Source organism: Haliotis asinina, chromosome 4 (assembly GCF_037392515.1).
Source record: "Haliotis asinina isolate JCU_RB_2024 chromosome 4, JCU_Hal_asi_v2, whole genome shotgun sequence".
NCBI lineage: Eukaryota > Metazoa > Mollusca > Gastropoda > Lepetellida > Haliotidae > Haliotis > Haliotis asinina.
In genome coordinates, this window is record NC_090283.1 from 52,047,392 (window position 1) to 52,075,332 (window position 27,941).

The 27,941-nt window shown below is 36.9% G+C and overlaps 1 protein-coding gene across 2 annotated transcripts; it reads left to right on the forward strand.

The window, feature by feature from the left end:
• The first annotated feature begins 87 nt into the window (after positions 1 to 87).
• Positions 88 to 27,941, forward strand: LOC137281660 (dynein light chain Tctex-type protein 2B-like). Of its 2 annotated transcripts, none has more exons than XM_067813043.1 (5): positions 88 to 258; positions 17,854 to 17,987; positions 18,893 to 18,962; positions 23,682 to 23,745; positions 24,687 to 27,941. In XM_067813043.1, the coding sequence occupies exons 1-5, from the start codon at positions 191 to 193 to the stop codon at positions 24,732 to 24,734; spliced, it is 384 nt and encodes a 127-aa protein (XP_067669144.1). In that variant the 5' UTR covers positions 88 to 190; the 3' UTR covers positions 24,735 to 27,941. The 2 variants fall into 2 exon arrangements, with proteins under 2 accessions (XP_067669144.1, XP_067669145.1); XM_067813044.1 differs by lacking the exon at positions 88 to 258 and adding an exon at positions 13,618 to 13,728.

The window sequence follows — 27,941 nt, forward strand, 5'->3', positions numbered from 1 at the left end:
CCGGCTTATTAAAAATTCATTGCTTTCATTGATAGTGAATGAACATCGACCACGTGTACCATATTTCCCAGATACGTTTTCAGTGAACACCGCCGGAGCCAGATTCCTGTCGTCAAGGGCGCTTGGGATCACAAGCGTCTCGTGTTTTGATCGGCTGTGCACTTCAGCAACTGGTTTGGAATTGTTCAAGATGGGTGAAGAAAATGCCAGTGAATCATCGAGCAATACGTATATTATCCGTCCAAATTTCCAACACAAGTAAGTTATTTCATGAAATACATTTATTGCATTGGGGAATTTGAATGAAAACTGAGATTGAGAAACTCTGTTATGTTGATGTAACCAGATGCACTTCTAAGGTTGAAAATTCATGAATAAGAGTGTGGCCTGGGTCCACATATATTTTCAGTCAAATAGATTACAGGAGGAAGGCAACCTAAAGAGACACTATATAAATGCCAGAAAAATGATAAACACACACACATACACACACACACACACAAAACAACAGCAATATACAGGCAGGTCTCACTTTTAGTTTACAAACATTACCAAGAAGTATTATGTCCTTCAGCTATGGCTGAAAATTGATATAATGAACATGAAGTGCACTTTTAGGTCACATGCAACGTAAAATACAACTTTGCAGATTCTGATACCTTTCGGTATGCACTTCGATTCACTAAATTTCCCCCAGCGCTGGGGGAAAAAGTGGTTTCAACAGCTGTGCTGCGCTGCGCCCATAACGCATGTGCAGTGAATAGGTTCGCGGAGCTTGAAACGGTATGTATGCCCGGAGTCTGAGGGTGTGAGCAGTTAGTATAATCTTTGCTGTGTACACAAACAAGTAAATAGGCTACTCATTATGTAAAAAAACTTGTTGATTGTGGTAAGCGGCCTCTGTCACAGAGAAAGCTCAATGTCTGGTTTATTGACACCTATATGTCTGCCTGCCTGTCTGCTAAAGACAGTATACACAGCTTCAATCATTGACCACATGCAATTGGAGCTTAACATCTATCAGACTATATGCCATAAACAAAATATATTGATTTATGAGTCCTGTCTCTGCCACATTATGTAATTAGGCGGGTGTGATACTTGTACACATGACATGTTTTTATGTCTGTGACGTTCTCAGTCGTAGGTCTCATGTCACTGAGACAGGCAACCAGTTTGTGAGAACCCGTCGGACGAAAACCTGCGACCTTTGGATTGTTAGCCCGACAGCTGACCAGCTGAATAAAAGCAGGGTGAACTTCAACCAACAATTTTGTCGTTGATACTGTGCGGGTTGAACGTGTGGAGCTAAAAAATCCGCTTAAGTTCCTTGGAGCGTTGGAGTTTGGTGGTGTTTGTGTGGGGTCTGATGAGTCCAAACCCGGATGAAACTAGTAACCTCTCTTGATAGCTACTCAGCCCTACCTACCGGCCTCTACTCTTCTCTCCAACTGACCAACTGAGTTACGTCCACAATGTGCAAATTTAACTAGTCATTCCTGTGACGAATGGACCCGATACCATTTGGCAAAATCGTCCTGTTCTGTAATCTGCAAGATACTATGTTGTGTCGAATGAGCCGATATGGTTCGTACCGAAAACTGTTGTTGACGTCAGACGTCAGACATCGATTTCACGCTGCATGCATGAGTTGCGTGCTTGTATAATAATCACTGTGTGCTTTCGTGACAGAAATGTGTTGTAGGGAACACAGTAAGGATAATGTGGATCACGCTAAGGAATGAGTGAGACATGGGCATGTCTCGCAGTCTAGTGACTGCACAAAGGTTAGTTAGACTTTGAATCATTACCGAAAATATGTAGATCTAGAGGTGGAGTTAGACTTTGAATCATTACTGAAAATATTTAGATCTAGAGGTGCAAGCGGCTGGAGAGAAAGATTGAGGCCAATTTCCATTAGCCCAAAATTTCTACATTAAAACATTTCGTCGTCTTCCATTTTTGTGTGAACAAAGTATTTGAAATGCAAAAAGGAAAACAAAAGCATCTACCTACTATACTGGATGAGGTTCCTTACTCTAACCCTAAATCCTACACCCTAACTCTTGAAATAATTCTAATAAACAGAGTAAGCTGACCGAACTGGCACACTGTCCAGTGCAATGTATTCTTACAGACTCGAAAAATAAATATGAATAAACCCCATTTCAGTGTAATTGTGCAAATTACTGAATGACAAAGATATATATGTATACTAGTTCACATTTATAATTCATTTGATCCAAACAGTTACTTTTGATACTGAAATATAAAATATGTTTAGATTTTTTAAATTAACCGAACTGCAAATAAAAGAATATGGCAAAATGTGACCACTGTAAGGCATTCGTACTAAATTTGAAAAATACAAAATATATAAATACACGAAATATAACACCTCAGCACCTCTTAATACAAAGAAACATGAGCATATTAGTCAAAAAGGAAAAAGTATTTAAACTGGTGCTTGCGAAAAAAATTGCGCATTCACCATTGAGCTACAACTGAAAACTCGCAACATCGTTGGGTTTCTGTAATGACTTGGTTGGTAGAGATGAAACATCAGTGAGCTGAGCTTATACGCACTTGCTGAGCTTGACCACCTTGTTGCTGTGCTAGCATCATAGGGCATTGTTTCAAGAACATGCTTTTGAACAAAATCACCTGCAATTACGTAAAATAGTATTATGACATGTCTTTAAAGTTTATGGTACTGTATTCTAAAGGTAGGCCCATGATAATTACCTATGCTACTCTGAAGTCTATGGAAAATATGTCAAGTGTCCAAATATAACTGGAGCGGGTCTTTAACTGTATTGGATGCAGAACAAAAAAAGGCTATCTCCACCCACCAGGGAGTTATCATGAAGTGCATGATCCACAGAGAACCAGAATATACCAGATATTGCCAAACAAGCAGTATCTTTTACTTGAAATGTAGCAGTTCTAGGCAGCCATGTTTTCCTGCGAGACTTGTGAACCAAAACTTGAAGAGTATCTGAATGCTCAGTTTAGTGTCATAGTGTCATTGTCAAAGGACATTGCTTGTGGACAAAACATAATGTAAAAGACTTATGGCAATGTTTATCAACACAGCTTACATGGTTCTCTTCAGGAACATTTGAGAACTCTGATGCTGTGAGTGGAAAGAACAGTCTAAGTAAACTTAGCCCCAGTGTTATTCGTTATGAGACCTCCTACTAGGTTATGTTAGACCCAATGTAGGAGTGTAACGAATAACACTAGTGCTTAGTTTACATGGACAATGTCATTTAGTCTCCCATTGATGTATATATCTTCATTTTGTACAAGTCTTAAAGCTTGATCTTGAAAGGCATTCCGTTGAATGAAATGAATGTACATGACAAGTAATGGGGTGTAATGAAAAGTACAGAGACAAAGTTTACTTCGACTACATTTTTATGGATAACATCTTTTTATTCTTTACAGAACGTTTCAGAGCTATTTTTGCTCCTTCATCGAGTGAATCCATAAAAACGCATAAAGTATTCAAAATTGTTTTAGTCAAAATTCTTGTATTTTTCAGCAAAGAGAAATTACCCCATTGGTAATAAAATTATAAAACCATAAATTAACCCCACAGCTTGATATGTGGAAGTGCTATGCTAAATGGGCAAAATAACAGGCACACTATAAAGTTTAATGACCTGTTGTTGAATTGTTACGACAAAAAGACACTGAACCGTAAGTTTTCAAGCACTCAATTGTTTTCTGTTTTTAAAACACAGGAAATACCTATTTTATCATTGTAATTGGAATAGTCTTAAATGAATGACATTTTCAAGCGAACTTTGAACTGAACAATGGTCAACGGCACTGGTTTACTTTACTAATGTAATCAAGCTACACACAATAGACACAGAGTCTTGAGAGTATCAACAAATGAACCAGCCAATATAAGCCTTCATTACACTCAAGAGCTTGCCCACTCACACTGACGGGGTTCAGAATCCTGGCTAGCTATTCTCGAAACATTCATAGCCTTACGAAGTTCTTTAGCCCACTCTTAACACATTGGCTACGATCAAAGTTACGAATTCTTAGGGCTACGAACGTTTCGAGAATAAGGCCCCTGGATACTTTGTTTTGTGGGTGCTAAACCCAAGTACAAAATACTGCAATTTTGATTTGCGATTGTATGCCCATATTTGTGTTTATCTGCTTTTTCATAACCAGCAGTGTATATTATATGTCATTAGTAGGTCATAATTTTGTTAAATGATGTTTATTTTTTGGGGTTTCATCTAAGCTTTAAGTACAGGAAATCCCAACAACCCTATTGTTCTTGACTGGTTTGTTTAACAAACTAGTAAAACATAAGAACTCACATGACATGATTTGTCAGATGTGTCGTTGAGTCACAATATGAATCATTGATTTCTTTGACACACATTCAATTATTTAAAGGCTGTGGTCGTACTGTTTTCTTCAGTACTGAAACTGTAGCAATCCTTTGGTTACAAAGACATTATATGGATGTTTGACATGCACACCTTGAAGGGAATACTGCTGAAACCATAGCTTGCTTCAGTCAAAAAACATTCTACTGTCAATACTGGCATCACTTGGGACCAAATAAACATGCTGGTTTTGACAGAGAGCTGGTATGGGCTGTTTGCTTATGACGCCAGCTCACACCGGAGTTTCACTGTTGTACAGTCACTTTGATATTAACAATATGTTTGAATAAAGAACAAGACAGTGCCTGACTGCACATTCATGTTTATTCAAATAATAATACAAGGTATGTTTTATTTACATCCTGGAAGGGTCAACTCACATCTTGCATGTTTTACCGGCCGAGACATTTTTGGGATGCTGACCATTACACTACTGACATTATACGATTTTACCTTAAATACCCTCAAACTACTCTATGTAAGTGGCACATAGCACTGACTAATCAACAAGAAACTGATTGACACTTGCCGTTTCTGAGTAATCTTGGGAATAGTGTTGTTACATCATATGAACATGTAAACTCTTGCTCGTTTTTCCAGTCATACTGCCCAGTACATATCACTATATGTAAGTGACACATACCGCTCACTTATTAACAAGATACTGATTGACACCCATCTCTGAATCTCTTGGGTGTAACTGTGAATTGTGTTGGTACATCATTTGGACCTAATTGCATCAAAGGGTTGCACCGTCTTTTATGTGCCAGTTTTTGCGAATTCCTTTTCATAACAATTTGTTCGTTGAGACTGAAAAACAATGCTGATATCCTGAGTTGACTGAACAGATGTTTACAGATGTTTTTAAATGCTAATTAAGTGCATTTCTGTTGGGACTGAAACTTTGTGTTGATGTAGACAGAGTGCCAGTGTTTATGGATACCGATATTGCCAAAGTCCATTGTCATGATTGTAATTTGACGTCGTTTGAAATGGACCTAGACCGAAGCTGTAGTGTCCAGTAGCTCCAGGGTATAAATCACTATGGAAAAATACAATAAAAATAAATAAAATCTACAAAACAGAAATATAAATTCCAAATTGAGTCCATAACAAATCCTCATTTCAGAACTGAGGCAATCTAGACTTGTCAAGTAAATCTAGATATGAAATTGACTCATATATCATGTTTTTTTGCAGGGTCTTCATTGAGGACTTCATTTCTGCATGTATATATGCAGATTATCTGAAACACTGCTTGATCAACTGTTCAATTATACATTGACCTTGACTTACTGAATTTGTTTTAAAATGATAAACAAGATGTTGTTGCAATTAGACTTAGCTTTTAGCACAAATTGAAAGTCTTGATTTGATAGATAACCTCCTCATGCATACTCGCTAAGGGAGATAATTATCAACATTATTGTTTCCGAGGAAGAATGGGAAAAATATGCATTTGAAGACTTCAAAGCATTTCTGAAGACAGTAATAAACTTAAGCAGTGCATAGGACGGTTTTAGCACTTTCCATACTTTTCTTATGTGCACATTATTATGTCTTATCTATTTTAGTGTCTGCTTGTTTGTTTTAATGTCCAATCTATATTTGTGGGAATGCATTTTTAGGCTTTGTTCATGTTTGTGAGGTTTACTGCTGCTCTCTAGTGTCCACCTGGGGCTGTGGGGTAGCCTAGTGGTTAAAGCGTTCGCTCGTCACGCCGAAGACCCGGGTTCAATTCCCCCCATGGGTACAATGTGTGAAGCCCATTTTCTGGTGTCCCCTGCCGTGATATTGCTGGAATATTGCTAAAAGCGGCGTAAAACTAAACTCACTCACTCACTCACTCACTATTGTCCACTTGTATCATGGTGGTCTGCAGCATAAAATCCAAAGGTGAGTGTTGACCTGTGCAGTTGAAATGCAATGCCATGTCATTAACCAAAGCAGTGATTCTTCATCATGATCCTCTTTCAACATGCTACTAGGAATGTTACTTTTTACCCATAATCCTTGTTAAGGCATCCTGTCTTTCAAGTATATTTCAAGTAATTTTGATTCAGTAGTCATAATGGTAAAAAAGTAAGTTTTGGCCTTTTGTTTTAGTTTCTTAAAGCAATGAGTCGGTTAAGATATGGGTTAGAATTGTTCCTTGGTGATACATGCTTGTTGTAAGAGGCAGCTAGCGGGATTTGGTGATCAGGCTCACATATCATATCATTATATCATCACATCGAACGTGCATACAACAGTGCTTATGTTGTGAGTCACTGGATTGTCTGGTCCAGACTCGATTATTTACAGACTGTTGCCATAGAGCTGGAATGTTGACGAGTGTGCCTTTACTCAAACAGAAAACCAACCAAAGAAAAGAGTTAAGAGCTCACAGTCATAAATACGATAAATAAACTAATGGAGTTGCTTATTATATTCGGTAAAGATTAAGTTTCACTTTGGCAAAACAAGATGGGTTTGGTGTGAATGCATTAAATTCATCTGACCCATACCTGAGCATGCAGTGGTAACAATGGGACACTTTTTTGTAAGTGTTGATCCGTAGTACCCTTATTGCTTAGATTGCTGGACTTGAAACATTGTGCAAGACTGCTCAAACATGCCACTGTTGTTGTCCTTTTAAAAGGTTTCCATGGTTACTGACAAATAATTCTAAGGATTTGACGTGGAACAGCTAATCAGTAGGAACAGTTACATAGAATGGATGGAAAGTGAAAACATTTTGCATCCTTAGGGACTCTGGTTAATATTCTTTGTTTCAGATTTCAGAAATTTATAGATCCTGAGATAAAGGTTTCAAAACCTACTGATAACCATCTTCATCTGATTTTATTTGATCATCAGTAGGACTAAAATATCTTTAGACAGATGAGAGACCTTTTGTACTGGTCACGATAGTAGAGGTGTGGTACACATCAATGTATCAATCCTTGAGTCACTGGTACAGTGAACTAATACAAATTTTACATTTTCACAGATACTAATACAATACTTCAAATAGGCCATGATACATCAATGTTTAACTTTACCGAATTTTACCGAATCCCGATATCTGTCAAGAACAAAGAGTTACTTTGGGGTGGGGTAGCCTAGTGGTTAAAGCGTTCACTCGTCACGCCAAAGACCCGGGTTGGATTCCCCTCATGGGTACAATGTGTGAAGCCCATTTTCTGGTGTCCCCCACCATAATATTGCTGGAATATTGGTAAACTCACTCACTAAACTCACTCATGACTAAAATTTTAGTATCATGGTATATCTTATCTCAGGCTGTATGTCAATACCATCACTGAAAGTCTTTTAAATGTGCAATTTCTAACTTGTCTAAAGTTGACTTACGTTGTTTATATATTAGATTGCTGAGGAATGAAGAATCACAGTAATTTATGTGGATCTGCACAGAAGCCAATATTTGGCAGCTAGTCTGTAGAACATGTCAGTACAAATACGCATCTTAGACTCTAAAATGTCCCAGTTCATGCTGTTATGGTTAAAACTGACATTTAATCTTTGCAGAGGTGACTGGTAGTTTACAGATTGCAAGACACACATTTTATACAGGGAGATGAATTAATGCAGACTGGCATATAGTCCCAAAAATAAAGTTATCTTATTTAAAAATATACATCTGAAAAAAATCCAAGTGGAGCCAAGAGCACTTCTGAATTTCAAACTTGAACTGAGACACTCTAGACTTGCTAAAGCGTTCTAGACTTGAGTAGGGCTTCAGTTTGGTTCACTGTTTTAGGTTGAATAGACAGACCAGCTTTATTATCCCCCGCGTTTAGCATGAAGTGGGGGGATATAGTATTAGGCTCCGCCTGTCCATTCATCCGTCCTTTCGTACTGCTTGACAAGTATTAGATGAGCTACAACCTGACAAATGACCCCAATTTGCATATATGGGAACGCCTCCCAGAACATTCCATTTGAAACAAGAGGGAAACAGGTTGTCTTCTAAATATTGAGAAGTTCAATTTCTCATGTCGTGATAGTGTCGTGATAGTGTCTTGCTGAACTAAATCGCTCTACGAGACCACTGTTAAACACTAACGGTATTGATTTCACATCACAGTCAGCATGTTTTGCACGTGTTTAATCGTCAACCTACCTGTAGCAACCAAGTGTATTCGTTCAGATTACTTACAGACTGCTTGTCACAAACGCGTTCACTGCACTGGCTCATCTAATGCCTGTCAAGCAGTATGTACATATAAATTGGAATATCTTAAGAGCCATTGGCTAGATTCTTTTCATATTAAGTACCTAAGATCTAACAGTCACTAGTATCCTAATGATTCCATCTGTTGCAACTTTCTCATTGGAGAATAGTTTCGTTTTAAAGACAAAGTGGAATTTTTGAGTCTGTTACCAGTTCAAACTAGATTCTCAAAATTAGTGTACCCTGTACAGGGTTCGTAAATTCTGTTTGTCTGCTCATATTGACGAGTAAAATTTGTATCAGGCAAGTGAAAAACAGAATTTGCTCCCCCTAGAGGACAAGTACTTTTTCTGACTTACCTATTTTTCAAAACAGCAAATTGAAGTTTCAACATCGTCATTCCCGATTAGCAAAATTTTCAAATTCCCTGGAAAATAAGCACAAAGATATAGTTTTGAACAGATATTGTGCAGCATGGCTTTTGTAACCTCAAGGCTTTGAATATCATGATTAGCTGCTATAAAAAAAAATCACCAATGAGAAAAATCGTTACTGCTGTCGAATCAGAATAAGCTTTACTGTAGGGAATTCGCTGCTTGTGATGACCGATTGTTTATCATCGTCAACGTTTTTGTTCAAATTTAGAGGTTAAATGAAATAGTTGCTATTTTATCATGCACGCTAAACTGAAAATTAGATTGAACTGAAGAGGTGGAAACTGATTTAATCTAATTTTTTAACAATTCTGACAAATCGCACTTGCCAGGTGTAATTTCCATTACAGTGATTTGTTTGCTAAACAAATTGATAGAAGGAAACTTAGTCAAAAGAATATGACGCTGGAAAACGAAAGCCTTCAAACGGCATGGCTGACTGAGTTTGCCATGATGAGTGTCGAGTACAAGTCCGTGAAGTGTTTCCCTTTGTTATACGAGTGACTCTTAAAGGAACCGGTTTCTTCCAGTCCACACTAAGAGTAGCATTTTTCTTTTTCTTTGAAGTTCAGTGATCTTAAATGGTGAACGAATTCAATTTTGTCAAAGTCTAAGTTTGTACAGAAGACAAAGTAAGTAATGATTATTTTAGTTTTGTTCCAAGAAAACATTTTGAAATAAAATAATTTAACCTGACACTAATTGTGATACATTATCTAAGGGGCAAGTACAATTTTAGAAGGATGAGTGGAAAGTTCATATTACATGCCCTATAGGGCAAAGTTTTTTGAGCTCTGTCGGTAAGTTACCTATTTTTAAAAAAAAATATGTTTTTTTTTATCAATAAATAGTTTTTAACACTAAATAATTGTTAAACCGATTTCTCTTCACATCATGAGACTTATGGACTTCATGTGAAATTAACATTTTAGAGTCACATTTTAAAGCCTCACAGATCTGTCAGCCACTGGTGTTGACAGGATTACTTCTTTTGAAGGGTTACCACTGAAAAATATTCTTATACCTTTCCACATTTTAAGGGAAGAATTTATGGTATTTTGTATTTCTCGCCTAGCCAAATTCATAATTGTACCACACAAAATCAACAACATCAAGGCATAAAGGCTACACAAGTTTTTGTGACCTTTTTAGAATTCTGTGTTTTTTATTCTGTTGCTGTTTGTCATGATGGTTCGATCAGAAACTTACTGCTGCCTGGGGACCAATGATGCATATGTTGAACCAGAACCTAATTTAATATGCAAAACACAGTTAACATTGAAAGGGTAGAGATTATGTTTATCAGCAATGAGAAATAAGATGTGATGTTTAGGCTATCTTGGAGGCAAGTTTAGTTCAAGCTGTTTATTTTTCACCAAACCAGATTTTTCTTATTCACTTTTGCAGTAAATTATTTAGAAAAAAAGTTTTTAATTAAGCTATCGATAGCTGTAACATGTACATATGTGCTATCAGCCTGTGATGGACACAAAAAAACCAACCCAACAAGACTAGCTTAATTGGCTCCCTTTTGGAGAACAGGAAACTGAACAGACCTATCCCTGTAACTAAATGTAGTCACATTAGGCATAACATATCATTTTATAAGGAAAAGTGCTAAATATTGAAACCTTTCTCAGATATAATTACTGGATGGATTAGCATTTAAAAAACACACAAAATTATCCAATAACAGCTGCCTGGTGATTCACTCTTTACAGACTGCCCCATGCATACAGGAACTGCTAGTCATATCTGATTCAGTGCTGTAGAACTGATAGGAATCATCACAATCATCATCATCATCATCATCATCATCATCATCATCATCATCATCATCATCATCTCACGGCCAAATGACCTATCATTCATACAATTTACAATTATATACAGAAAGACATGCATATATGAGTTACAATATTACTGACGATGCATTCTAAATTTATTATATAAGTATTTTCACAAAATAAACAAAGTATTTGTGTCATTTGAATTCAATATATGTTTCATAAAATCCAGATGTCTCTTGTAATGAGACTGTTAATTCCATACTGAGATGTATATTTATATAATGGACATACATATAATATATGTTTCTCAACTTCTAATCCGTTTCATGGACAACATTTAGCATCATCGTTTTCATGTTTATAAAATTATCTTCATTTCCAGCTCCTCAATATGTATGTGTAAACAACAATTTCCTTATGTGTATTTGGCCAAGTAGGGCATTTACAATTACAAGTTTCATTCAACATTAATAGCATTGTTTGTAAAATATTTAACATATAGCGGATATCTACAACATTCTTCATATATTGCAACATTTTGAAATGATGTGCAAACATTTTAAACAAATTTTCGGATATAATTGGAAGCACTTTCTCAGATATAATTGCTGGAAGGATATATAATGAAAAACTCAAATCTTGAGCAAAATCATCCAATCACAGCTGCCTGATAATTCAGTCTGCACCGCAGGCTCACATCAAAAACTGCTTGTCAAATGACTGAATCTCATATTTGTAAATGATTTACAAACTTAGAAAGAAATTTACAAAGAGATTTGGATTATGCATTTAGATATGTGCTCTGTTTCATTCATGTTTGTTTGAATTACATCTCATAAATGCAGGAAGATAAGTGAATGGGATTAATATAGATATGAAGCTATTTAAGGAAGCTTCCTAATCACCTGCTGCAATATTTTTGTATTCAGAGTGTCTACTGAGTGACTAGACATCTAGACATGGCTGGTTTTGCAGCTGACACGAGAGTTGATATATATCATCTAAGATTCCATGGTAGTGGAAAATTACTGTATACTCTTTCATAATCTGCGTGAATGGAACTCTGTAACTCTGCTGATATGGAATAAGGGTCTATTCACAACATGAATACTCATCTGCCATTCTCACGTTTTTGACCAATTCCCACTATTTTCCACATTGTTTATAGAGATTTTCTTGTGGTATATCCTCCAGGAGAACGTTTGTAAACGTTTGCTGTTCCGCCATTGACTTCAGTCATATTTCAGCACAGCAAAAACATTTATAAATCACATCATTAGTGAACCTTAATACAAATTTTGAGTTTTTTTTGTCTTTTTTTTATGTTCAAAAATTTCAAAATATTCGCCTTGAATACCATTGAAGTATGTGATAAATCACTTTGTGGATATGCAGAGATTCCGTTATACCGAATAAGCTTCTTCCTTTCGTTCTGTTACTGTGGCAAGAACAATGTTGTAAATCAGATAAAAAGTGTGCCTTTGAAATATATTTTGTTGGCTGAAATATTAGTGAAGTAGATCTGAGAACAGCAAAAGTCTTTTGTTGGGATTGCAGTGGCAATAATGACAATAAGATACAAGTAGATTTCTGTCACAAGTGACTTTTGTTACGTGTATGTATAATCTATCCAACCATGATTATATGCATTGATTGGTTATTATATGAATATTCAAGTCGTTTTGTGAACAAACTGTAATAAAGTCTTTTGAAACTTGTATACGTTCGTATATTTTTGTATTGGCATGTCAAACGGAGGTAACTCTATTGTAGTTGTGTTCATAAAAGTTCGTTTCAGTAGTCCGTACGTTTCACTATCCGAATGTTTTGGATGAAAAACAGAAGTGTCCGGATTAACACGGTTTATAAATTATATTTTGAATGACACAGAACTGAGTCAAGGACATAAATCTGTGTTGCTTTTTAACTATGAACAGGAGTTTTAGGGTGTCAAAGTATCTGTATATGTTCAAATTCGATGTCATAATACTAAAACCTAAATTCACAAGGTTGACAGAAGATTACCATATCTTGTTCAGTGCTTGTTCTTTGTCTGTGCACTTGCTATGAATTTGTGAAATCCTTTTGGGGTTGATCGTAAATATTTCAGGTGTGTCAATCAGCATGCTCTTAAAACTCAATCCAAATGACTGAATGATATATATTGCTGTATAGCAAATGAATAAGCAATTAAATAAGTGAATGAAAGCAGGCAATAAGAGACAACAGTTTAAACACAGATAAACAAATGTAAGGTGTAGGGAATAGGAAAATGAATGAATAAACAAACAAATGATATTAGGCATGAAAATAAATGTCAATCTAAATGACTGAAAGTGCATGTATAGAAAGATTCATAGATGTCTGTGAGTGAATGAATGAGACATTACATAAGACATGAAATAAGAGACACCGCACAATGAAATCCTGAATATCTGGTGCCATCTCAACCATAAACCATATGTACTCACTATACTGTGCTAAATTTAGGTGCTTGACCTATTTAACCATATATGCTATGGCCTTTATCAATAACTCTCAATCTCAATATTCAAATTGCACTGGGGACCATGTCAGTAAAGTCTGGACATCAAACAGTGTTCCATCTTGCTTGAACCTGGGCTGTAAGCGTTTGCCCAGGAGTAGACGGTCAGAGCAGTCAGTGAAGGTTGTTTGATGCTGCAGGCCAGCTGTAGTGTGTTGGGATTAAATGTGTTAGACCAGGCGTGACACATCTGTATTCAGCTTGCGTAGCAGAATTTGTTGTTGAACTTGATAGAGAAACGAAATGTCACATTCTTGTGGTGGAGTGACTTACGAACCTCATGACATCTGACGTCTGCTGACATTTGGATGTTTTTATGCTGACTGGATTCAGTCTGAACACGTTCAACAATGTGGAAAGAGTGAGTGAATTTTAATTTGAGATTTGATTACTCGTTATAATGAATTTGAGTTACAATGTGGCTGTTTGTAGGCGTGACTATAGCTCTGCTTTCATAGTGTTGGAGAGTTCTCTTTTCATGCACAGACTTGCAGACACAAAGATATGCATGAGTAAATTGTATATCATGAAATGATGCTATGTGATATTAAACCCGGGCCTGGCTTTAATAAGAAGTCTGACAGCTTTTAACACATGTTTCCAATGAGATTTGAGAAGCAGGGACCACACATCATCTATAATCTTCTTAAATTACTTTCCATTAACATTTTTTAGAGATGATTCATAGAGATAGGTACTGGCTGGTGGACTGAAGGGAAACTTGCTGAGTAGTTTGAGTGCTTCCTGACTGAACTGACAAGGTTATGAATATGGGTGATGTCAGCTAAAATAGGGGTGAACTTGCCATAGGAATTATTGCACTAAACAGTGACATGAAAGTAACTCACCCTGTGTGGGCTACTTGTTGGTTGATTGGTTTGTTGGTTAAGACCGAACTCAGCAATGTTCCTGCTATATGGTGGCAGTTTGTAAATAATCTAGTCTGGACTAGTCAATCCAGTGATCAACAGCATGAGCATCATTCTGTTGGGATACGATGATGACGTGTCAACCTAGTCCGCAAGCCCGACCATCCAATCCCGTTTGTCGATTCTTAAGACAAGCATGGGATACTTACAATCAGTTCTGACCCGGATCTTCATGGTACCCATTGAGATGCCATGCTACTGTTTACCATAGCAACCACACACACACATTATAGTGCCTCCAAGATGGCTTGTCTTGGTTCATCCTGATGTCAATCGTCAGGCAGGATAACCTTAAGTACCATCTACTAACATCTATTGGTGTGACAGGTTATCAAAAGACTGTCGTTTTTGCCACACTTGACAATTTTTGAACTCCGTGATGGTGCTCTGTAATTGATTTGAGTCTAGACCCATCCTGTGATTGACATCATTAGCAAAGCCGGATACAGCTTTTTGAGAAAGGGGGATGCGCACTCTTGAGAAAAAGGGAGTGCACACTACATTTTCACCTGTTTTCAATGGTTGGTCGTTTGGTGAACTTTCAGGACAAGAGGAATGGTGCACACCCCTGAAACCTCCTTCTGGATCCACCATGTATGATTAGCATTGATCTACACAGGCTGCTCACCTTGTTAATCCTCTCATTATGACAAACATGGGTAGCTAAAAACCAGTTCTAACCTGAATCCTCACTGGTTTATTTGAAAAGCCGACCTGTGCTATCCATATGAATATGGAAGTGATGTATGAATTGTTACAGTTAATAATTTGCCTTGACAAAAGGTGTAAGAACTCCCCTCAGTACCAGCAAAATATGACACTGAAAAGTCTAAAATATTCGGTAAAATGTATTGACCAAAAAACAAGATACAAAGATTCACTATAGGGGTTCTAATACAATGCAACTGAGTCAAGCCTAAAGTAATGGGTCACAAATATAATATCAACTCATCAAAGTCTTGGTTTTCAGTGAGAAACAGTTTTACTAAATCTTTCACAACGGAGTGGTATTGAATGTAGGTTGAAAGTTGACGAAGAGGCAGACAGGTATAGAAATGCCAAATTAAAAATGACACAACTCGTGTATTAAGTCTCTGTGTGTGTGTGTCAACACAACAACCAGCCTTATATACACAACCACTGAATCTTGAGCGTTTCCAGCAAAGCATGGAACCTTTGAGATCGGCTTGTGTTTACTTATAGTCAAACACACCAAAGGGAGGCAACTCTAAAGCACTACCTTAAAGGCCAAAACACTCTTACCAATACAAAACATGACCGATAGTAACTATCACTCAAAACTCTAAACTTTGTGATCCAACAACAACCATCACTCAATCAATTATAATACAAATTACAGAAAATACACTCTTGTAACAGAATCAGGGGTTCAGAATATTTTTTGAAGGCAGTTTGCCACAGGGCAAGTGACTTCAAGAAAGTAACTTGTCCTGACTAATTTTCCACTTGCCACGATTTTATGACACAATGTTTGATGCTAATGTTTTCTGCACTATTTATCGAAGAGTGATAAATTGCAAAGAACGATAGCTCTAAATTACTATTATTGCGAAATGTAATAGCTACATTATGAGCAGATATGATATGTAAGTTTATTTGCAGTTCGAAATTATAAGTGGAAATTATCTAGTAGTCCACGGACAAGTAAGATACCATTATTTGATTGCCCGAAATGGAAACTGACTAGTCCCGGACATGGGCTGATGGAATTTTTGAACCCCTGCAGAATATATGAATGGGTTACCAATCTTTACCTACACCTTGTACCTGTCAGCTTTGGACTGTCAGTTTCGCTCACTCAGTTGATGAGGAATCCGGGTCCTCACTATCTCTTCAAGTTGAGGTCGCCAGAAAGAGGATCAGGTGCTTTAATATGCTTGATCAGACTTTTAACAAATGTTAGAAATGAAGGCGATCCTAGCTTTCTTTGGGCTTTTGTTGCTAAACTGTTGTTGGAATCTCGGGCTCCTACTGTCTGTTTTAGCTTTAGCATTTGGGTTACAACATGGAAATAGTAACTTATATGTGTTTGACAACTTTAATGAGTACGTTTGTCGATTTTATCCAATAGTTTATTCAGTATAGATAATGGTTTTCCTTCAGGGCTTCAGATAAAGGCCGTATCAGCATATGAAGCATAACATTATACACAATATGGTTGGAAAAAAATCAGAAAATGTAGCATATACGCACCAAAGTAATGGTGTACTGTCTTAGAATCATTTATGGATGCATTTATCTGAAAACTATTTATTGCTGTATTGACCTGTTTTGACAAGTGTAGCAATGTTGTGCATATATGAAACGAAACATAAGTTTACTTACGCGCTATTGAATTCCAATTTGTACTCGAAATGTGCTCTTAACTGTTTCCAGTACTCTAATATTAAAACAATAAAGCCCTGTCCTTGAAACGTCAGTATTTTGCTTTTCGACAATCTACAAGTGAACCTGTTGTCAAAGCATGTGTTCGAGAAGTTGGTTATCAATATCACTGCGAAAAAATAGTTCCTAATATTAGTTCTGACGATAATAGGTCCTCCGTGAGTTTTCTTAAAATGTGTATCATTTTGACATGACAACAAATGCCTGGGCGGTAAACCAGCCTCCAAGGTTTGGGGACTCATGATGTCTTGTTGACATCTTGAAAGCAGTTTTTATTAGGGATAATGAAACAAATGAGTAGTGTAGTAACACTTACCATTTGCAAAAGGACTTGCCTTTGTGCCATTAGGTCACATCTTCAGGAAGAAAAATGGGCCCAGAAGTTTAAAAATGCGCAAATGGTTCATGTCCCATGGTGCATGCCCTTCGCAATCACTGCACATTTTGGTCATATGGGGAAATGATACGTGGGCCTTTGGTGTAAGAAAGAAATCATCACCCTCCAGACTGACCCACTACCTGGTTGGTTAGAAGAGTTCCAGAAATGGGCTCAATACATTATAGTCACATGTGGGATAAAACCTGTGTTTTCATCATGATGAGCAAATGCTATAACTGACTAAACTACATCACTACCCAGTCTTCTGGAAGGTGACTGTGATATTTGTTATCAGTATAAGGTATGACATGTTGTTATCTTACCTTACACATGAATGTCGCTGTCTGATTGGCTAAGCGCTATTCTATTATTTTCAATGTACCCCGCTTACAGGCAATGTATTATTTTCAGTGTACACTGCTGGGAATTCTGAACTCTTCTGGTGCTTCATGGTAGTACTTCTTTGTCTTGAATAACATTGAATCATGCATGAAGCACGGAAATTAGCAATGTTTTGCGATTGAAAATCAATGGAAAGGGAGATAACTCTAAATCTGTTTACCTTGTGTTGTCTGCAAAATAGCGATTAGCCTCGCATTCAACAAAAGTGCTTCAAACAGTATAAGATTGAAATTCAGGTGTTCGGTAAGATAAATACCTTGTTCACTGGTCCCTCGGGGTCCATGGGCTCATGCACCCTCAAGGTTTGTTATGTTCCTCGAACCCGTAGGGACCAGTGGACAACTTATAATGTGTGTCATGTTGTCTCCAGATTCCGTCCAGTCACAGTGAAAGAGATGATCCACGTGGTTCTGGCAGAACATCTCACAGGAAAGGTCTACAACTCCGAGGAAACCACCGAGCTCACAAAAACAATCTCTGATGAAATCAAGACAAAATTAAAAGGTAAAGCTGTGACTTTTCACAAGACTATTTGTTTGTGAGGCGTGTTTGACTTCCAAGATGCGGGTTAGAATTGGTACCTGCACACCAGCTCGTTGTACCATACGACTAACAGGATTAAGTTGTCAGACTTGCTGACTTGTTTGATGCATGCTCTGTGCATACATTGTGTTCATAAATTCAGTGACTGGATTGTCTGGTCTAGACTTGATTATTTACAGACTGCTGTCAGTGCTTGTCATATGGCTGAAATATTGCTTAGTGTGTCTGTAAACAAACATTTTGATAACTTGATTCCAGTCAAAAAAAAAAGTGAACAAAACTTTAAGCATAGTTTATTGAAATTAACTGTTATACAACTGCATGCAGCATGTTTACATAAAATAGCAAAATATGTCACCACAACCAGTTAAATTTGAGATACTGAGAAATTTGAAAGACAAAATGCATGATAGATTTAAGAACCTATTAGCAGCGTTAGAAACATCTGCCTGCCCAACTGCCAGGGACAGGTTATTTTCAACATGGACTGCCCATTGATTAGCTGAAAATTTAGACAAGTATACATATGAAGATATTCATGATATTTTAGGATAATAGATCATTATCAATAAAAATAATTCTAACTGGATGATAAAGTACATCACTTGTCAAACACAAATTGTTTGGGGCAGGTAAGTTTTTGCCAGGGCTGTCAAGTTTCACATCTAACCAGTCAAGCTGAAATTTCAGCTGAGTTTCATACACTGCTCATAGAACCTATGTCAGTTATGAGCAAGGTTATTATGTCATTTGGATAAATCAAAAGAAATGCATGCTATTTTCTTATATTTTTGTTGTCCAAAAAACATATTCAAATGTGTTTAATCTTTTTCATCATCATCATGATCAGTGACTGTTTGTTCCAGAACTGGGCTACGACAGATACAAGTTCATTGTTCAGGTTGTTATTGGAGAACAGAGGGGAGAAGGTGTAAAGTAAGTGGCACAGATTTACTGACTTGTGTGGAACCCGTGGTAACTGAGTGGGTTAGATGGCTGACTTTGTATGTAGACGAGTAGGTGTCTAACTTAGTCCAAGAGATAATTGTTATGATGAATTTACCGTAAAGGTCCAAAAGAAAGGTTAGACATATTGTATCTCATGTGAAAGCTAACACATTTGGCTTTAATAAAATCATAATAATATCAAGTACATCTTTGTACTCACTACTGTGTTCAGTACAAAGAAAAGAAAAGAGTTGTATAAAAATGGTAAAAACCCACATATATCGTTTTACACTAAATACAGTGGAAGCCGTCAAAGCCAACATTTGTCCAATCCCGAAGTTGACGACACCATCATAAAATCTCAGTCCCATCGATGGCTTGTACATTTATCATCAGTTCTACAAGCCCCAGATAATTTTTCAAGCCATCAAGTATTTACTCCCATGTCAGTTTATGTATGAGTAATGCCCGTTGAGAGGAGTAACTAGCATTTTGTATACTCCCACTAGTCTAAGAATTGATTACTTTTACACAGACTCTCTTATCCTTATTGGGTAATGAACTAAAAAAAAATATATATATATATGTTTTAGTAATTGTCATATTGCCAAACAGTGGGCAGCCATTTCTAAATGCTCAACATGGAAGTCATGTGACTATTAGAGTAAAACCCAGACAGTGGCGATCACACCCCTTCACGAAATCGAAAATACCTCATCAACAAATCCACTGTTGCACTCCAGCAAGTAATGAAAACTAGTGAAATTCAGTGCCGATTGCAACTGACAGTATTTATCATATGTATCCATTGTGTTTCAGATGCTTAAAACATGCAGGATTTTCTCAATAATAAACGTACCAACATCGTAGTAGTAACTTATGAAAGACAAGACATGCCATTAGTTGAGTTATGACAAGTACTTACAATGCCAGCGGTGTTGCAACACACCGCGCTATAGCAGGATTAAACAGTTATCCGAGAACGTATTGTGCCAGAAAACTCATTCTATTTGATTAAATTCAGTCCCATTTTCATTCATTAAAACTGTTGACAGAAACAATGGAGACACCGTGAGAGAATGCTATTGCCCCATTCCATACACGTACAACTTCCGCTTATCACATTCGTGAGGGTCCATTTTTCGTGCCTACCGCAATAGCACCAGTTTCACAATATTTTTAGCGACTATGAACAGATTATAACCTCGTAATCCATGGATTCCGAGCCCCGTGTTATTGACTCATTGAAGTCATTATTAACAATTACATGGCCAACATTTTGATTTTTACAATCACAGTTGCACATACGGCAGGATGTCAGTAGTGGCTTTCAAACTGTCTCCAACATAAAATGTATCCAGACAGGTAACGGCCTGTGTTCATTGTTATGCTAAATATGTTTGCCGAAAACATGCATTATATAATAACCCTATGGCAATATATAATATATCTGTTACAATAACTGCTGAATATATAAAATATTCTGATAATGGAGTAGAAATTCTTTGATGTCTTATCGGATCATTTTTACCTGAATCACCGGTACATTGGACCAAAACATCTGTGTACAGCTGATCGCAATTTCTGGCTTAGTTGAATAACAGGTAGCATAAAAGCAAGAAACAATTAAATCATCATGTCTGATGATTTTTCATTGCAAGTTTCCCGCACATGTATATGTTTTCATTTTCGAAGTTTGTTTATTTCCACCGTCAACGATACAATATAGTTTTGACTGAACACAATACACGAAATAGCAGTTTTGTTATGTCCTTGTAAAATACGATTTTACTTGGCCTTTGTTCCACATTATGTAATAGGTACTATAACGCGGGTGGTCATCCGTGAACCCCAAGACCCGCGTTATGGCGAGGAATGACTGCATATGTATATAGGCATTGCCTACAATTAACTAATACTGTTGTAGAGTTTGGGCGCCACTACAAGTCATATGCAAGCCAGTTTAGTTAATTGAGTAAAGCATGCAAGGCATTACAGATCTACTGGGTTTTAAGTGAGTTGTATGCATTTTTTTAACTCCCAGATATATGATTAATTGAGTAAATGTGATTTTTATTGAGTAAAATATGTAAATACACACCTTGTCTGGAGCTCTGTATATATCGACGCCAGTCGATTTGGGTGACCTTGATCTTATTTCCAATATGACCGCAACACATTGTCCACTTTTCAAATTTATGTCAGTGTTCACCACCCTGCCAGCCCCAGTATCTGACTGAATATTTCACAATGTATTTGTGTGAAATTGTTGCTTGCGGCATGTGACACTTGTTTGCTGTTTAGAAATCTTATGTCTGTTATCAGATAATGTTAATAATTTCAATGCCATTTATAAGAAATGTCAAATCTAAAATGTTTCTTTAACTTTCTTTGTGGATCCTGTGAATTTTCAGTGGGTCAGACAGACATCTGAAACTTGCAGGACCGAATGTCCTGTTACTTTGAAACACCATTGTCAACTCTGTTATGTTAACACAATATTCAATAAAACATTGCAACCAATGTCCTCAATTTTGTTGACAGCCTACAATGCAATGGGTGATTATCCAGACACCAGTCATTTCACGCATCATTTGTGTGAACAAAAAGTAAAAAGTAGTGAATATGTTGCAAAGTAGCGAATATATGATATTTCATTCCTCTTTAGCGGCGGGTGACATTGTCATGTTAGTGGCAAACACTTGTTTATTTTGATTTCCTGTTCATAATTATTAGGGTTTTTACAATTGCTCTGGATTACAAATAAGAACATTTCCTGCTGGAAACAAGTTGTCAAATACTATTTTCATCAGCTGAATCACTGAATTCCTTCTACTGATCATTAATCTTTGGATTATGAGGTGACTGAATAAGCTATTAAAATCCTCTCTATAGATCATGTTTGGAGTTTCTGTGACATGTTTGAAAGGTTAGAGCAATGTAAATGAAGCCAGAATAGATACTGGCTTCAGTTCAAAAGGATGCCTTTTGTTTTGAATTTGCCAAATTCCTGTTTCAGTTTCCAAGGAATCCATATTTACTGGAACTATGTTGAAGATATTGCCATTTGTTTCATGTCATTCTATTTATGGGGCACAGATGGTCAGGTTATTGAAGGCTCCATGTTCAATTGATTATAAGGAGTTGTGTTGGATGTGGCAGGATGTGATAATGGGTTTGATTTCGAGACGTTTTCTGATTATGTTTCTTGGTTTGTGTTAGTACCAGTACCATTCTGTTACTAAATTGTATTCACTGTGGTATGGTGTTCAACTGGTAACAGAATTGTGTACCTTGGGCAGACCAGAATCCTGCCAGCATCACTTCTTCACATCATCAACCTGACATAATGATAATGAAATTATTTGTAGCATGCCTTTACAGGCTTCCTGTCCTGCTCAAAGCACACAATCTGATTATCATTACCCCAGATATCCCAACTGCCTGTTAGGTGCTAGTAGATTAGCGTCACATGACTTATCCCACTGGATACCCATTTTCTGTTAGTTGAACAGAAACAGTTTTGAACAAAGTCACTTGCCCAAGGTTAAAAACCACACGTATGTAACACAGGTGCTGTGTTTATGAATGGTGTTTCAAAGTAGCAGGACATTGGGTCCTATAAGTTTCAGATGACTGTCTGACCCACTGAAAATTCACAGGACCCACACAACAAAATTCAACACACATTTCAGATTTAACATTTCTCATAATTGGCATTGAAATTATTAACATTACAGTGTTGACTCAAGAGAGGGTTTTGGAGTGTTTTGACTCATCAAATTCAGTGAGGACCCCCTCTATTTTACATCTGCCCATCTATTTAACATTAGAGAGGGTCCAGAAACATTATTTTCATCAATTTGGACCCACTCAAAATTTCACCCAAATCTAACACTGACACTATATAATGAAAAACAATTTAAACATAAATTTATAAGAAGTGAACAAGTGTCAGATGCCACAAATAACAACTTCAGACAAAGTCATTTTAATATATTCAGACAGACACTGGGGCCAGCAGGTTGGGGATTTCTGTCTGACCAGTAGCAAATCGGCCAGATTTGTTAGAGGGTCAGACACTATTGGTGAACACTGCAGGTGGTTCGTTGTGGTGCAGTACTGAAGTCCTAGAAATTCCCTGAAGTCAAGCTGCCACACATGGTCACCCATCTAAGCTCTCTTTCTGCTCAGTGTTGTTTAGCTTCAAATGATAGCAACCTGAGCCATTTGCACAGGATCTCACACCACAACATGGCATGATAGAACTAGAATACAACTGAGAACAACTTCAAAACCAACTGACTCAATGTCCTTTCATCAGTTTTCTTTTTCATATCCTTGAAATATTGAAAAAATCAAGCAGATCAAAAGATATTTAAACTGTTCATTTTGATTTTTCATTGTTGCCCTTGGCTGTTGCTATCAGACCATCAGGCAATATGAACTGAAATAACACAGAATGTCACATGACCTTGCATTCTGCACCGGGTTAGAATTGGTCTTCAGTAATGACACACATCATTGTTTTCCAGTTTCATAGATCAGTGTTCATGCTATTGATCCCTGGATTATCTGGTCCAGACTTGATTATTTACAGGCCGCTGCCACATAGGTGACATATTGCGGTGTGGCAGTGAGTGTGGCATAAAACTATTCATTCATTCACTCCCTTTTTGTTCTGTTTACTATGGTTCTGTGTTTCAGGATGGCTTGTAGATGTTTCTGGGACTCAGATACAGACAACTATGCTCAGGATATTTTCATGAATGTAAGTTGATCCTCAATTACTGGACTGCCAAAGCACTAGGAGATATTCTACTCACAGCTTATATTTATCGTGAAAATTGGCTGCGTTTTTGTCTATCAGACTGAGACTGAGGTTCCACCAAGCGAATATGTTTATGATGGGAGTGTAAATACATATATAGTGCTGTTTCTGGTTTACTTTGGACTTAGTGTGTTTGTTCTTAAAACAGTAAACATTTTTTTTGCACTCTCTGGTCTGATAAGATCATCACGCTTGTGAATAACTAAAATGTGTTTGCGTGCTATGCTGCTACTATTTAGCTCACTTAACAAAGTGATGCAGGCTTTTGTCATCACTTGCTTGTGCATCATTCTCCACTCACTCACTCACTCTCTGGAAAAAACAACCAAATGAAGATTTTCTGTTGCACACTTAATTTCCTGATGCCCTAAATGAGGCTGAATCTTCTTTAATCAGGTAATAACAAGAATCAGTTTTTTGTCATGCTTAGTTTATAACATTTACAAAATTGCATAAAGGGGGCAATTATCCTAGCAGATGTGGAGTGTTTACTTCAATTTAAAATGTTTATTTATATATTGATCTTGTAATGATATTTACATCCTCTTTGGAAACAAGCAAGGATAAGTGGATTTTTTCCCTTTGGATAAATGTCAGTGTGATGGTAACCCTTGAAAATCCGGGTTTACATTGATCTTCAGTAACCCAGGCATGTTGTAAGAGGTGACTGGATAGTCAGGCTTGCGAACTTGGTTGACACAGTCATTGTATCCCATTTGCATAGATCGATGCTCATGCTGTTGATCACTGGGTTGTGTGATCCAGAGTTGATCATTTACAGACTGTTATATAGCTGGAATATTGCTGAGTGTGGCGTAAATCCAAACTCACTCACTCAGTGTAACTGTATCATGAGTTAATGATGTCATTTTGTGTTTCAGGATTCAATATTCTGTGTGGCTGCTGCCTTTGGTGTATTCTACTATTGAAATCAACAACGCCTTCACCATATCATTTTGTTACTGACATTTGTTCTACATTGACTGAAATGCACATCGTTCACAGAACAGCCTGGGATATGTTGCAGTATCATGCAATCAGACTTGTCAAACAGCATTGCCTGACGACAGTGGACACTGTATTACATGACTGGGCTGACTTTATTGTAACCTGTTAGGAAATGAAACAGAAGATGTCATATGGAAGACTCAGTTCTAAATAATTGTAGTCCACCATGCTCTTTGTCAAAACACTAATTTGACACCTAGAAGTTAAAGATTTAACTTTTTTCAAAACTATCTCATCAACCCAAACACATAGGAAACTTGTGACCCCAGACAGATCTAAAAATCTGTGTTAGAAATCAAAGGATTCTGGGGCCCTTACGTTTGCTGTAGGACCACATGAACATAGTATTCTTAATGTCAGAAGGACCCTATCACAGTCTTGCTTTTCTGGAACGTGTTTCCTTTTGTGATAATGCTCCCTTCTGTATATATTTAACGCCTTTAACTTTCACTGAAGGGACGTGCGATTACTGAACTTTATCCCTCTTCTCCTCTGTCATTCATTTTTCGGCAAGGCGTCCATCATGTGGAAGGCCAGGGTTTGATTCCCCACATGGATACAGTGTGTGAACCCATTTCTAATGTCCTCTGTCATGATATTGCTTGAATATTGCTAACGGTGATCTAAAACCATACTCCCTCACATATATTTTGGTAAACCTAGACCAATTCCTTGCTCCTTTCTTGTAGTTGCTGATAATGTCAAAGTACCTGCCCTTGATGTTCATTTGTTTGATTTGTTATGCTGCAAGGTCTAACCTACCAGTCAGGATGCTAGTTACAAACAAGCCTAGATGTTGTGCTTGAAACAACTTGTTGATAATGTTCTAGTAATATACTGTAGCAATACAAACGTGTGTGTTGTCAAATGCTGTCAAACCCAAAATGACTTCTTCAAAATGATTACAGACGTTCATATTTTTTAAAATGCAATTCCGTCCTCTGAATGTGCCTAAGATGACACAGCATCGTAAAATCAGGGATGTAAATCTCAGAATCCTCCTGACTATTTCCACTGTCAGCACGATGTTTCTGCTTGTGCGATTTACCTTAGGCCAGGCCAGTTTTATTTCTTGTTTTACAGGCTTTTGTCCTAAAAAGAATAAAGGCATAGGAAAAAAGTCACCAGACAAAATGATATCCCTGTTAAAAGCTGAAAATATTTTACTTCCGCAAATTTATGAAGTGTATATAAGGCTAAAAACAAAAACAATCCAATTTTTTTTTGCAAGTTTACATTTTTGGCCAATGAAAACAGGATTGAATTTTTTCAACAAGGCAACTTCATTCGTAAAACAAGCGATAAAGCTGGTCTGGCCAAAATTACAAATGTTTCTCACTTACATCACTCCATCCTTTCCAATCACATCAGTCTGAAGTGAGGTGATGATATAAAGTGACATTAAGCACAACTCATCCGTCTGTTACCTGGCATGGATTCAGTATGTAATACCACAGGCCCTCATGTCATTGCGAGGATTAAAGATTTTTTTACAAAACATATAAAAATTTTGAGATGACCCCCCGACTTGAAATGTTTCACAGTACAATATACCTAGTCTTGACATATTATACTGTGAAGCATTTCAAGTCATCTCAAAATTTTCATATTTAAGAAAAATGTTTAATCCTTGCAATGACACAAGCTTGAGGGCCTGTGTGTAATACTCCATGCTTGTCCTCACAGAGTATGTTTGTGGGACAGGCAGCTTTCTTCTCTTTGTAACTGTTCATTTACAGAATGACAGCTCATGACACATACAGTGGAAGCTCTCTAAACCGACACTCATTGGGACTGAAGAATCCAGTTTATACAGCATGACGGATTGTAGAGCTGCTGATAAATGCACAAGCCATGTATAGGACTGTGATTTTATGCCAGTGTTGACATCTTACCAGATTTGACAGATGCTGGTTTTGACAGCTTCCACTGTACTTCATCATAATACTTTTTTAAGATTGGGATATATTTTTCTGTTAATAGTTCAATATTAACCATCGTAATAATGTATCTATAAAAAGCTATGCATGGACATTATATTATGTCAGGACAAGTTTGCTTTTAGAATTACTCTGCTAATGTTTGTAAATCTAGTTATGTTGGTTAAAATGTTTACCTTTTTCTAGACAGTTAATTCCTTTTGAAGACTGAAAGATCAGATTTAGAAAATCCACAATTCTTTATTTGTTAGATGCTTGATTGGCATTTTAGAAGATGCTGTTTGATGAACATAAAGAATTTTCTGGATCTAATTTTCTTTATACTCTTTTAATTAAAAGAAAATGAAATCCAAAAAATTCTTTCTGTTAAGTGTGAAATGCTGTTAATGTATGTTTCATTAAGTTAAACTTTCTGTGTTTGTGTCTGTGAATTTGGAAGATATGCAGATTTGTGTGTTTCAGGTTGTTAAACCATTTGTCAGCCACCCTGAATCCCACTTTCTGTTCCCAACATGAATACAATGCCTAATGCTCATTCCTAGAGACTGATGTTAGTAAGATTATTGGTAAAGGTAGAGAAAGAGAAAGAACTGACACACTCACTCTCCCGATGATAATGCAGAAATGAGGTAGTAAAAGATGTTTCACAATTTGGAAAGCTTTGTTCTGATTGATCAATTCAGTTGGTTAGCTGATGGAAGCTTCTACTAGGGTTTGATAGACACAGCTTAACAAATAATACAGAGCATAAGTTTACTATAGACTGCAGTAGTAGACCTCAAAGACTTGTCAGACCTCAAAATGCACACATCTTGAACCAGGATCCAGCTGAAGACATACAAATGATATTAGTGTCTGATAACTGCAGAAATCAACCCATTGAACACTAGTATTGCATCAGTAAATTACTGACCCATTCCAGAAACTTCTGATTTTTATGCAGAAAATACATATTCTTGGCAGGGACCAAGCAATCTCATCAAAATCCAGGGTGCTTTATGGCAGCAGGAGTGTTGCAAATACAAGTACACCATGTGTTGCAGGTACTATAACACCAAGGAGAATGGGGATTTAGGAGAGATGAAGAAAAGGCATCTGTGATTTTTAAGATAATGTTTGTTTTGTTTGAAACTAAATGTACATAAAATGAAAGTATTTATAGTTCTCCATTAAATTCACATGTTTCAA